Raw genomic sequence first — 14,146 nt, forward strand, 5'->3', positions numbered from 1 at the left:
AAAGGCATACAGTCTTAATTTGAAGCCATCAAGGATGGAGAATCCACCACTTCCCTTTGTAGTTTGTTTCAGTGGTTAATCATCCTCACTGTTAATTTTCTTTGCCTTATTTCTAACCTGAATGTTTAAGCTTTAACTTTCAACTACTGGTTCCCATTATGCCTCTCTTTGCTAGATTAAGGATTGTGATCTTCTTTTTGATAAGCTAAACAAATGAGTTCTTTAAGTCTCTCACTTTAAGACATTTTTTCCAGCTCTTGAATAATTTTTGTGGATTTTGCACAACACCCCTTATGAGAGAAGGCAACTGCGCTACAGTAAAAATTATTACTTACCTAAAAAATTTAACCAAAGTCTTGAATTTACAAAGTATAGTGACATCTACTAGCCATACTATAGTTTGAAGTCTTATTTGTTTAAACCCGATATTTTTGAGGATGGATAACTGAAATTAGACTATAAATAGGGCTGTCGATTAATCATAGTTAACTCACGAAAGTAACTCAAAATAATTAATTGTGATTAATCGCACGGTTAAACAATAGAATACCAGTTGAAATTTATTAAATATTTTTGGAGGTTTTCTACATTTTCAAATATATCCATTTCAATTACAACATAGAATACGAAGTGTACATTGCTCACTTTATATTATTTTTGATTACAAATATTTTCACTGTAAAAATGGTAAAGAAAAGAAAGTATTTTTCAATTTACCTCATACAAGTACTGTACTGCAATCCTTTGACCATGAAAGTGCAAATTACAAATGTAGATTTTTTTTTGTTACATAACTGCACTCAAAAACGAAAGAATGTAAAACTTCGGCGCCTACAAGTCCACTCAATCCTATTTCTTGTTCAGCCAATGGCTAAGAGAAACAAGTTTGTTTACATTTAAGGGACATAATGCTGCCCACTTCTTAATTACAATGTCACTTGAAAGAGAGAACAGGCATTCACATGGCACTGTTGCAGGTGGTGTCGCAAGATATTTACATGCCAGATGTGCCAAAGATTCATATGCCTCTTCATGCTTTGGCCATCATTCCAGAGGACATGCTTCCATGCTGATGACACTCGTTTAAAAAAAATGTGTTAATTACATTTGTGACTGAACTCCTTGGGAGGAGAATTTTATGTCTCATGCTCTGTTTTACCTGCATTCTGCCATATATTCCATATTATAGCAGTCTTGGATGATGACCCAGCACATCGTTCATTTTAAGAACACTTTCACTGCAAATTTGACAAAATGCAAAGAAGGTACCAATGTGAGATATCTAAAGATAGCTACAGCACTCGACCCAAGATTCAAGAATCTGAAGTGCGTTCCAAAATCTGAGAGGGATGAGGTGTGGAGCATGCTTTCAGAAGTCTTAAAAGAGCAAAACTCTGATATGGAAACTACAGAACCCAAACCACCATAAAAGAAAATCAACCTTCTGCTGGTGGCAGATGATGAATATGAACATGTGTTAGTTTGCAGTGCTTTAGATAGTTATCGAGCAGAACCCATCATCAGCATGGATGCCCGTGCTCTAGAATCATGGTTGAAGCATCAAGGGACATATGAATGTTTAGTGCATCTGGCATGTAAATATCTTGCGATGCGGGCTACAACAGTGCCATGCAAACGCCTGTTCTCATTTTCAGGTGACATTATAAACAAGAAACAGGCAGCATTATCTTCTGCGAATGTAAACAAACTTGTTTGTCTGAGCGATTGGTTGAACAAGAAGTAGGACTGATAGGACTTGTATGCTCTAAAGTTTTACATTGTTTTATTTTTGAATGCAGGGTTTTTTTGTACATAATTCTACATTTGTAAGTTCAACTTTCATGATTAAGAGATTGTACTACAGTACTTGTATTAGGTGAATTGAAAAATACTATTTATTTTGTTTTTTTACAGTGCAAATATTCGTAATAAAAAATAAATATAAAGTGAGCACTGTATACTTTGTATTCTGTGTTGTAATTGAAATCAATATATCTCAAAATGTAGAAAACATCCAAAAATATTTAAATAAATGCTATTCTATTATTGTTTAACAGTGCGATTAATTGCATGATTTAATCATGATTAATTTTTGTAACTGCGCAATTAATTGCAATTAATTTTTTAATCGCATGACAGTCCTAAATATAAATGATGTTTAGTTTAGAGGAAGTTCTTTTCCACATAAAGTCTATTATTTCCATCTTTAATTTCTAATTCTGGTGGGGGTTTCTGAGGGTTTATTGTTGGGCCACAACATTTATTCCAGGCTGAAACTCTGCATTCAAAGTTTAACTGTGGAACTATATATAAATAATGTCTACTATAACAGTGATGGGTTCCTTGATCCTACATAGAGGTTTTCTGCAGAGATACTATGATGTCACAGATTGAACCCTCATAAACATGCATTTATTTTTGCTGAGTCACTCTGATGTCAGGTCAGGTGAGTCCTATTAGCCCCAAACCTAACCCTCAGAACTGCCAACTTGATAATACAATGTAGGTAGAGATGTACATTTTATTTAAATAACTGTAAATGTAAGCCTTAGGAAAGGGAAGTTTGGACCAGATCCAGTGTGTGAATACTATGTTAGGAGCTGGGTGGAAACAGCACACTAACCTCAATCAACTAAGTCCCATTAACTTTTTAACCCTCTAGACTTAAGTTCTCCATACAAAGTCCATTTACTAAGGTTCTCTGAGTTTAATAGGAATTTTACACAGCTGAATAAATTTAATACAAATATGTAATATTAAAAATAAGGTAATAATATTTGGAGCTCTTACTTATCCGTACTGTACATAATGTAGGATGTGGAGCACCTTCCATCATCATGTTTCATACCAAGATTATGCCCCAGCTCATGTGCAACTACTGTGGCATGACGTTGCACATTGTTACCTTTAAGCTAGTAAAGAGAAGCAATTGTTGAAATGAATATGAAAATAAAACATGAAAATAAAGAAATCATGAGAAAACAAGGCAATGATCCTACCGACTGATTTATTTAAGCTATGTCTCTCTAAATGTGTGATGCTATCATAAGGAGAGAGCACTAATAGCAAATCAGTGTAATTCTTTATCTATATATCGGTTTAGGATCAGATTTTGCCATTCTTCCTCATGCTTTTACTCCAACAGTAGTTCCACTGATTTCAATGGGGTTCCTCACAGACTAAAGTACTATTAAATATAAGTACGGTAGGCAGAATTTGGCCCTTATACTGTGTCTGCTGCTGTGGTATCTAATATTATAAGGACAAACCTCCATATCCTAAGTAAGGTGATATTAGCCCTCCCATAGGATTAAGGGAAGGCACAGGCAGCTTAAAGCGAATTTTCCCCCACTCTCCCCAAAGTGCACTGAGTGGAATTCTCGTGCACCTAAGAATCTATGGACTTTATGGACTTACAGGTATGGGGATGTGCTTTTCTAGCCAACTTTGAGCTAAATAAATTTAAAAATATGGCCAAACTATAGCTTGAGACTTACCTGAATGAGGTGGACTGGTGCATGAAGGAGAGGGATGTGGCAAAAGGAATTTTATCATCATCCTCAAAAACTAATAGAACAACCCACACCAAACCAAACCTCTTAGCCTTTGATGACTTGGCGGAATAGGTCAGGGAGGTGTGTAGATTTTTTTATTGACTAGATCTGTACATTAATCATTGAGATGAAGTACTGTACTTACAGTGCTGATGGACCCTCCATGGACTTGAGAACAGACTGTACTTACAAAAGCCATTCCAACTGCCCCACTATAGGCACTTCTTCCTCTGCAACATAACGACAGAACATGTGCACTGTTTTGAGAATGGGGCTGAAAGTTCATTGCTTTCTAGTGAAAAAATATTGATGGGTCTGACCCAAATATTATGATGAGTCAAATCTTGGTCTCACTGATGTCAGTGGGAAATTTCCCACTTTCCCAAAGGATCAGGATATGGCTCTCTGATCAGTGTGCCTACACCAACTATATGACATAACTCTTGAAAAATATACATATGCTGTGTTATTGTTTTTGAGTGAAGAATCAGATTAAGAATAAAGATTTAATTACACAAATAATTTCTTGGTGGGCTACAATTAAAGACAAAGCTTTAAATTAGCAGTAGTCCAGTTTCTATTATTTATTCTCATTTGCAAACATAAACAATATTACAATTCTGATTTATAGTATGAGGCAAGTTTTTCTAATGAACCAAAACTTACATTATGAGGTGGCTAACATCATTTCTTGAACGCTTAAGAAGATTTTTTTCTCTCCAAGAAACAAATCTATTTAGTACATCTCCAGCTGAACCATCCATTACATTTATGTGATTTTTATCTGACCAGATTTCTAGCCCAATCAAAACAATCTGGATGTTCAATGCATCATACATCTGAAAATACACAATGGTGATTACTTTACATATATGTGAACCAAATTCAACTGAATTCTGAAAAAAATCACATCATTATTACCAGTTCAATATTATGTTGACTGGAACAATGGAAGTGTAGGAAAGTTTAGTTCATTTAAATAATTAGTTCACAGTACAAACTGGGCCAGATGCTCCTGTTCTTTATTCAGTCGAAACCTACACTATCATTTATGGGGGGTGGGATGTTACTGAATAAAGATTACAAGACTGAAGGTCTCCTATGTCTATTAGGATTCCTAGCCATATCCTTCAGATGCAAGAGCCCTATGAGTAAGGAATCAGAGGGCCAACACTTGGGGGAAGGGAACTGTTTCATTCATTATCTTGGCTGGTTATCTTGAGGAGAGCCTAGGAACGATTTCATCTCTCTAGTGGATTGTCAGGGACTTATGGAAATTGCTTACGGCTGTGGAATGGGAAACTCCAAAGGCAGCAAAGAGGCTAGATCTTCTGAGAGCAACTGGGGATTTTGAGGGTAAACTTTGGCCAGTAGAGGATGGACTATATGCAATGGAAAGATGCCCATTGACTTCAGTGGGAGCTGGATCAAGCCTTTAGTTAGATATTAAAACTTCTTGCCTACATTGATTATTCCTGTGTAGAACAGAGAAGCAGTATGTACCTCATGTAGCACTCCATGTACCATGTTGGAGGGGAGGATTAGCCCCCTAATGCTGATGAAATATTTGATTTTTTTTCTTACGAACACAAACAGGAATGTTCAATCTTTCAGAAATAGTGAAATATTTTGAGGTAAAGTTTAAAAAAACCCACTAGCAACAGTCTTCTGTGCTCTTATCCATGTTTTTAGCCTTGTTTTTCATCAGTTATTGCATGAGTCTAGTCACAATGATTCATACGTATTCAGAAACGCTATGTTATTTTGCTAAATTTTCAAAGGTACCTCAACTCGATGTCTGAAATTATATGTATACTTTTGCAAACACATTCTTGGGCTTATGCTTTTGTGCGTACAAAGCTTGGATGTGTAAAACTGCACATTAAAAACTCATGCAAAAATGCAGAGTACAATTTTAGAGGTAGATTTTGAAAATTTGCTGCATTATGGGTGTGATCCTCATCTCTGTTTTGTCCCCTTTATGCCAGGGGAAAGGTCCAGAGCAGCATAATGTGGCTATAAAAGCCTTATATCCAGCTGAGGAAAAATTTCCCTAAGGCTGCCGGCATACATCCTGGCACAGGAGGTTTGTGAGAGGTGGGGAGAGATCTGTCAGAGTTGCCAGAGATTCCAGGTATCCCTGCAGCCCATCGGGCGGCACTGGGAGGGCTGTCCAAGTTATGCCCCTGGAGCAGCCTAAGGTTGAGTGTGTGCAAAGGTGGCTCAAAACCACCTTATCCTCTCTCCCCTGGGCTGAGAGTTCTGTGGTGTACTTCTAACAGTCTTGTCTAGATATTAATTATATGTCTGTATATTAATTATATTTTTCAGTTAGAATACAAACACAGAATACACTAGTTGTACATTGCTATTTGTGTGAAATAAGATAAAGAAGAGACTACTGAATATCCATATGACTGAAATGACCTACCACATCAACATAATTAGTCAGCTCAATTGTTTCCTTTTGCACAGCTACAGGATCAGAATTCTTCTGCAAATACTGTAAAATTCAATATTAGGATGTCAGAGAAAAAATAAATAATTTGATGAAATGTGTTTAATACTAGAGAAACACATTACCCTGTTGTTATCCACAACCATAAATAGTTCCACGTAGTGTCTCTGTGGCAGCACAGCTCGTTTTTTCTGCAAGTTAGAAAATGCAATAAGTTAATATTTTAATTACCAATAAGTCAAGATTTGTATTACTATTTGTTACCATGTTATTGCATATATTTACAAGGCATGCTATCTTGGTTTGGCCTCAAGTTTGTTCACTTTTTGAGCTTAATTGACAGCTTAAAGATCTACAGCTCAATACTTCAGTGGCAGACAGGCTCTCAGAGGTGGGGGCCTTATGGCATCTTTATATCCACTACCCCTCCAATCCTGTTGCTTTGCCCTCTCATACAGCTTAGAACAGCTTCTGGGCTGCTTTAAGTTGCACTTGACTGCAACAGTCTCCATGTTGCCATTCCGCAATGTGAGGATTTCTGAAGCTCAGCAGTGTTCCAGCCATGCTCAGGGCCCTGAAATGGGGTAAACAAAGAGCTAGCTAGATACACAACCTGGAATGCTCCTACACCAGGGTAAACCCCAGGAAGTCACTTAAGATAGTTTTATAGCCCCTTCTGGTCTCTGAAGCAGCCCCAAAAGAGTTGTATTGGATCCAAGGATCTAAACATTTCTCAAGAGAAAAACACAAATATATTTACCCTAAAAAGCTTTTCCCTGCTGAAAGAACTGTGTGAAACATTTGTATATCTGAGATAATTCTTCACACTCTTCTCTTGGTGAAGGTTATCATTCAGCACACCACACAGAAAAGGATCTTGTTGAACATATTCTAATGGATAAAATAGGTGCTCAAATGTAGCTGATGTGTCAACTGGCTCCATACCATATCGTTTGTCACCAATGTGAAGGATTCCCCTACAATAATAAAGGTATGAGAAATTATCAAGTAGAATTTCCCGGCACTTGTAAAGGTACAACTTAGATGAATAAACTACAGCTGAATATTTCACTACTAAGAAATTTACACTGTTACCTTATTTTTTTAATATAAACAACTTTCATAACAGGCAAAGGGGAAGTTGCCCCTAAAATTAAGTGTCAGGAATGGCTGAGAATTATTCGATTAATAAAGCTGCAGGATGGCTATGGAGTTGCTCTACAGAAACTATTCTGGATCTCTGCTAGAAAGTCCTTCATTCCTCTTCTACCCACCTTTGCCCTAATTCCTGAAAGTTGCCATGCTGCGGTCATGCACAGAGTAAGGGTTTTGTGCAGCACAATCTCAGTGCACAATGCATCATGCCCAACCTCTTCCCTCCCCACCCCTACAGAGCTGAACTACTCTAGCTCTGCTGTGATGTTGTGTGAGTTCCATCACTTATTTCCCACCACAAAAGAAGCCAAGCCCAAGAGCCTATAGGCATATTCAAGCCACACCAACAGGGAGCTAAGCTCAAGGAAGTTGTGGAACCCAGGGAACACTCATGACCATACTTTGAATATCTGCACACATACGGCAAGTGGTGTCTCATTTTGTCAATTCACCACCTTTTAGTCCCCAAGCTGACCCGTCTGTCTAACAAAAACATTATTGTAATTTAATGTAACAGAGTTACTGTGTGGGTTTTAGAAGCCTGCTTCTAAATGCAAACTTATCAACATCACTGCTATTATTTGTAGAATGATTATAGTGTGCTACGCTCTTATGCTATACGGAAACATTAGACAGTGATGCAGAGCAATTATTTAATTTATTGTTTACACTGTGGTAGCGCACAGGACTCCAAACAGGGCATCTCTGTGCTTGGCCCCATGCCCTATATAATGAAAAACAGTCCCCACTCCCCTAAAAATTTACAATCTAAGTAAACAATGCTTTTGTTTTGTGAAAATTTTATCTTTAGTAACAGATTAACTTCAGGTTACTCAAACTTTGCCCTGGTGAGGGCTGCACTAGGAATTTGTATATCTTTGGTTTGCATGCTGGAGCAGGTTGCAGTCAATAGGGAGATGCAGCCCTATGGGGGGTTACATGTTCCAACATCACATGCTGTGCTCCATCTACATCCACCAGGCTGCTTAACACAAGATGTAGTATTGCATATTGGGACATCTAGGTGGAATTTTCAAAAGCACTCAGTGTTAACCGAACTCTACTACCATTCACCACTGAATTCAACGGGAAGGAAATTATATTAATGCTCAGCATTTTGAAAATCCATACCCTTGTCCCTGAAAAGCAGCATTACAAAATTGTATAGGTTGAACTGTGGCCACTCCCGGATTCATTCGTTCTTATGTAATAAAAAATGGAGATTCTGAACAACAATACATTTTCTTGGTATATCAGTCAATGATACATTGAAAAGTGAAAAGCAAAAAGTAATACCTAAGACCATCACATGTACTAAGAGCAAGCATAGAATCAGCAACTCCTTCAACAACTCCACCATAGTAACAGTGTGTCTGAAACACAATGAAACCACATAATTAATTACATAACAGTATTTTTTTCATTCAAGTGAAAGACCCAGACTACTCATTTGCACAATAGTTTATTTATTAGGGCCAGATTTTGCCAGCTTTACTCAGAACTCTACAAGTTGTCTCAATTTTCTTCCATTGGATTACTCTTGGAGTAAAACACTACTCACTGTGAGTAAGCACAGCAGATTTTGGCCCTTCATTGGTGAAAAAATTTGTAAAATAATTGGTAAAAAAAATTTCCCCTCCTTGACAAGGGAGGGAAAATGCCCAATTTAACCCATTCTCAATGTCTGACAAACCACATGGATCTATTTTGTCCATCCTGTTCTTTGGCAGGTAAATCCTACTTTTAAAGCCTGAATTGTTCAGGAAGCACGTTTAAGCACATACTTAAGTTCTACTGAAGTCTCATGATTAAAGTTGAGTACATATTTAGATGCCTTCCCGAACAGGAATAAACATGGGCATGTGCTTAAGCATTTTCCTGAATCAGGGCCTCAAAACTGGGCAACTCTGCATCTTGATCCAAAAATGTGTGTTACACAATGGCTATATAATCAACTAACCTAATTTCAGTATTTATGTAAGCTTCCAGAGCATCCTTCTTATACATTCACATATTTCTGAAAACAGGAGTTATTGCAGACACCATGTCATCATAAATAGCAACAGGTTAAACATACTTAGAGTTAAGATTATAGCACGGCAGCCTTATATTTTATGCCCATTGGTAACAATGACATAAAAATACCACACGTTAAAGCAGGAGTGCTCAAGAAGGCCTAAAACTTGATCCAACACAACCTTCTATTATTTTCTAGTTGATCTTTGAGTGCCTTATTCATTGTTGTGAACTCAAGCAATTGTCACTCCTATATCAGGGAAGATATAAACACAACCAGAATTAATGGTTGTGTATAAGTATTTTTGTTTAAAAATGTATTTAAATGTATATGCAACCTTGTGGACAGCCTTTGGTGTCACAAAGCTTAGCTCCCCTGTGCTAAAGACACAGTCTGACACAAAAATTGAACTTTAATAAGCACAGTACCTTCATATTTGAATGGGTAGCCTCCAATTTCCCATTTTTGCTGTATGTATATAGTACAAAATCTTCACTAACAAGATTTCTGAAAACAAAAATAAACTGCTGCTGTTTTAAGTGTCTATGACAAAATATACATCAAGTATCGTATTCAGCAATACATTTTGAGGGTAACACTTCGATGATAACTTTACTATTAAATACGGTAGAAGGACATAGAGTGTAAAATAGGATGTTTTTTTTAAAAAATCAGCTGCATCATTTTGAGAATAATTTACTTTTAAAATTTTTGTTACCAAAAAAATCCGTAACTGTATTGTTTTTTTAACTTGATTCATTCTTTCAGTTATTGGAAAAGTGGCTGGCCTATAAACTTTTGGGGATTGATAACAACAAAATTAGACAAATTCCTCTACAATAATTAACAAAAATAGGTAGCAGAAATCTAATTTTGCACTGATTTATTTTTCAGTGAGAACTTTTTCTTCTGTAATAAATCTCTATAAATAGTATGCTTTTTGGCACATTGTTTCTTATATACAGTGGAGCTAAGTGAAAATTTCATCAGAATTTTTAAAAAAATGTACTACAATAACATTTTCACATTTTATTTTATCTGTTTTCAAGCCAGCTCCTTTATACACTATTTATTACCACCTCACTTTCATAACATACTACCATTTTAGACTGCTTATTCCAAACAATCTTCAATACAAAAATAGTGGTCTCTATTAAGTAAAATCCAAAATTGAAATGCGTCTTAGAATACTGTATAACCTACGTATTTTTCTTTAGTTTTAGGATGTATGTTCCATTTGCAGTTTGAATCGAATAAGAGCGATCATCTGAATGGTCCTGAAAACAAAACAAAAAATATCCCTTGGTTACGCAGTTCCCTACCTGATCATAAATTCATATTTTCTCTAACCAAAAAAGGCACTACTACTACTTCTGTTCAACATTTTAGGTATATAACAAATTTACAAAGAGAGATATTCTTAAAACCTCATGCTTTGTATATTCCACAGTGATGGCGGCATTCCCTGCAATATTTTTTATTATATGGAGAGGCGTTGTAGTCATGTCGGTTCCAAGATATTACAGAGAAAAGGTGGACGAAGTAATATCTTTTACTGGATCATCTTCTGTTGGTGAGAGAGATGAGCTTACAAAGAGCTGTTCTTCGGGTATGGGAAATGTAAAAGGACACTCTAAGTTGGTTCAATAAAAGATATTACGCTCTTTATCTTTTTATTGACATTTTACATTCCATGCAGCTAGGAGAACGTCATGGAGAAGACACAAGAGAAAACAAACAACCAGTAGAAGGATTAAAATACTCTGCTAATAGAAACGAGGAGTACTTGTAGCATCTTAGAGACTAACAATTTATTTAGGCATAAGCTTTCGTGGGCTAAAACCCACTTCATCAGATGTATGGAGTGGAAAAAAACAGTAGGCAGGTATATATACACAGTATATGAAAAGATGGGAGTTGCCTTACTAAGTGGTGGATCAGTGCTAACGAGACAATTCAGTTAAAGTGGAAGTGGGTTATTTTCAACAGTAGAATACCAAGGGAAGAAAAATCACTTTTGTAGTGGTAATAAGGCCAATGTAAACAGGGTGCCCATTTCAAACAATTGACAAGAAGGTGTGAGTAACAGTAGGGGGAAATTAGTATGGGGAAACCTAGCCCTGTAACAAACCCCCGTTGCCAACTCTGTCCGCATATCTATTAAGGGACACCATCATAGGACCTAACCACATCAGCCACACCATCAGTGGCTTGTTCACCTGTACATCTACCAGTGTGATATATGCCATCATGAGCCAGCAATGCCCCTCTGCCATGTACACTGGCCAAACTGGACAGCCTCTACGCAAAAGAATAAATGGACACAAATCAGACGTCAAGAATTATAACATTCAAAAACCAGTCGGAGAACACTTCAATCTCCCTAGACACTCAATTACAGACTTAAAAGTGCCAATTCTTCAACAAAAAAACTTCAGAAACAGACTCCAATGAGAAACTGAAGAACTGGAATTATTTTGCAAATTGAACACCATTAATTAGGTCTGAACGAAGATTGGGAGTGGATGGGTCACTATAAAAACTAATTTCCCCCTACTGTTACTCACACCTTCTTGTCAATTGTTTGAAATAGGCCACCCTGATTACATTGGCCTCATTACCACTACAAAAGTGATTTTTCCTCCCTCGGTATTCTACTGTTAACAATAGCCCACTTCCACTTTAATTGAATTGTCTCATTAGCACTGACCCCCCCACACACTTGGTAACACAACTCCCATCTTTTCATGTACAGTGTATATATACCTGCCTACTGTTTTTTTCCACTCCATGCGTCTGATGAAGTGGGTTTTAGCCCACGAAAGCTTATGCCCAAATAAATTTGTTAGCCTCTAAGGTGCCACAAGGACTCCTCATTGTTTTTGCTGAAACAGACTAACATGGCTACCATGCTGAAATCTGCTAATAGAGACTTTTATGGAAATGTGACAATATAAACATATGTTAATAGGAGAGCAGAAAATAACCATGAGCAGTGGTAAATCCAGACTAGCAGTCTAGGGTTCTATACTCTCAAGAACAGATGCCCCTTACTAATTCATCAGGGTGAAATAATGGAAAAATTAAAGCTGGGCCAAAAACCAGCCAAATTCTGTTTTCTGAACAGTGAAGAGCCAGCATAACTGGTGTCTGCCACCTCCCGTGGGATGTACATTAGAGCAAGTATGGAGCTGCACTCCAGCTATTCTTGGGCAACCAAGCATATTTAGAGCTGCCAGAGGCTGCTCTAATCTGTATCAAAACCGAAACTAACTCCTTACTGATCCCAGAATCCAAGGAGTGCAAAGATAGCTTAAAGCCTACACTTTATGCTGAGCAGAGCTTGTCTGGACCCATGAATCAGGGCCTCCGTAATGAAATTATGATGCCAGGCTGGTGATGGGGATGCACTGTTGCATCTTTCATTATAACATCTCCTCCCACACACTTAGAAAGAGAGTGACTTTCATCTTATTTCAAATTTAAAACATGGGACACTAAGCATTACTACTAAAGCTTTTGGCATAAAACTGACAATAAGATTTTTGAAAATGATTTTTATGGGATAATAAATGGAGAATGAGCAGTGCTTAAAAGAATGGAATAGCTTATCATAATGAGCTGAATACAGAGTGATTATTTTTGTGATTACCAAATAGAAATTCCAATTCTTAGTCATTAATGGTGGGCTTTTCAAAAGCACTCAGCATTGGCCCAACTCTACTGTCACAGAAGACAACTGGAGTGTTACTGCTGACTTCAATGGGAGCAAATTTAGGCTATCACCCAGCACTTTTGAAAATCCCCATCCAAAAGAGCTGTATTTTAATAGTTATACTGCAAAAAGTGTAGGAAAGCACCAAGGGGAGGCATATGTGGAAAAGTATCTCTTCTTTTGTAAAATCAGCATCTGTATTCTTCTCAGATGACTAACTATCCTTCTTAAATTAAAAAAAAATCTTTAAAAATAATTCATTATTGTTTAACACTGGGTTATTGCTTGTAGTGTCAATACAGTCCATGTGTATCGATGTTGTAATTTGTCTTCCTACCTTATATGTTTCATTTAAAACTTTTATTACAAAAGAAGGGAGAAAATGATCCATTGTGTAGAGTAAAAACAAAGAATTTGAGGCCCAATCATAATATAATGCCTTGTGGCACTCCTTATGCAAATCATCATAGCCCAATGAACAATATTCAAATTCCACAGGTCAGTTCACTGAAAGATAACTAAATCTGACCCATTATACAGTATTTCCCTGGCAACCATAGTCTAACTTGGAGGCAAAAATTATCTGAAACATCCATTAATATTTTTTCTCTCCTAGGGAATTTATCACTCCTTACTCACTCAATTAGCCCCACGGAATTAAATTGAACAATTTGTGCAATGCAAGTATGACTGGGCCCTTATTTATGGTGAAAGGTACTAGGATGACCGAAGTCCTCTGTTTAGCCAAAGAACAAGCACAGTATGGACAATGTCAGTTCAAATTTCCCTACACTTTCTAACTGGACCCAGAGGAAACACCTGACAGTTTTCCCATGTTCATTCAGATTTTTGTCTCTGCTAAGATTGCCAACAAATGTAGCAATCAGTATGAACTGAACTAGAGGTTTGTGTGATGTGGACTGAGAAGACCATCTCTTGCCTGTTTTGAAGCCAATTCTGAGAGCTAAATAATTCACTCACAAACGTGCAACCCGCTGAAAGGTATAGAAGAGATTACTGACTATTCTACATAGTAGGGTGTATTCTTTTATATATATTGTAGTGCAATATTAACAGTAACAAATAATTCATAAAAAAAGTTTGGATAGAGAAACAAACCTCATGTAAATATGTGTGGCGTCTCTCCCTGCCTGTTAAACTTCGCGGGGTAATTATTTCGAATGTTGAAAGTCTAGATGTCTGATGAGAGGATGCACCTAAAAATAAAATTTAAAATCTCTAAAGAA

General features: G+C 36.9%; 1 protein-coding gene across 5 annotated transcripts in view; it reads right to left on the reverse strand.

Annotated features, from left to right (window-relative positions):
* Positions 1-14,146, reverse strand: part of LOC140914974 (disintegrin and metalloproteinase domain-containing protein 9) — a 43,748-nt gene that overhangs the window by 17,036 nt on the left and 12,566 nt on the right. For 4 of the 5 annotated variants that reach the window (XM_073354144.1, XM_073354145.1, XM_073354147.1 and 1 more), the window contains exons 2-11: positions 14,019-14,116; positions 10,388-10,461; positions 9,613-9,691; positions 8,464-8,540; positions 6,773-6,989; positions 6,138-6,203; positions 5,986-6,057; positions 4,221-4,393; positions 3,700-3,784; positions 2,791-2,912 (exon numbers count right to left, since the gene is read on the reverse strand). In XM_073354144.1, the coding sequence (XP_073210245.1) occupies positions 2,791-2,912; positions 3,700-3,784; positions 4,221-4,393; positions 5,986-6,057; positions 6,138-6,203; positions 6,773-6,989; positions 8,464-8,540; positions 9,613-9,691; positions 10,388-10,461; positions 14,019-14,116 (1,063 nt within the window). The remainder of the gene's footprint in view (positions 1-2,790; positions 2,913-3,699; positions 3,785-4,220; positions 4,394-5,985; positions 6,058-6,137; positions 6,204-6,772; positions 6,990-8,463; positions 8,541-9,612; positions 9,692-10,387; positions 10,462-14,018; positions 14,117-14,146) is intronic. The other variant, XM_073354146.1, reaches the window with a different exon arrangement.

This window comes from Lepidochelys kempii, chromosome 7 (assembly GCF_965140285.1).
Source record: "Lepidochelys kempii isolate rLepKem1 chromosome 7, rLepKem1.hap1, whole genome shotgun sequence".
NCBI classification, from domain to species: Eukaryota; Metazoa; Chordata; order Testudines; family Cheloniidae; genus Lepidochelys; species Lepidochelys kempii.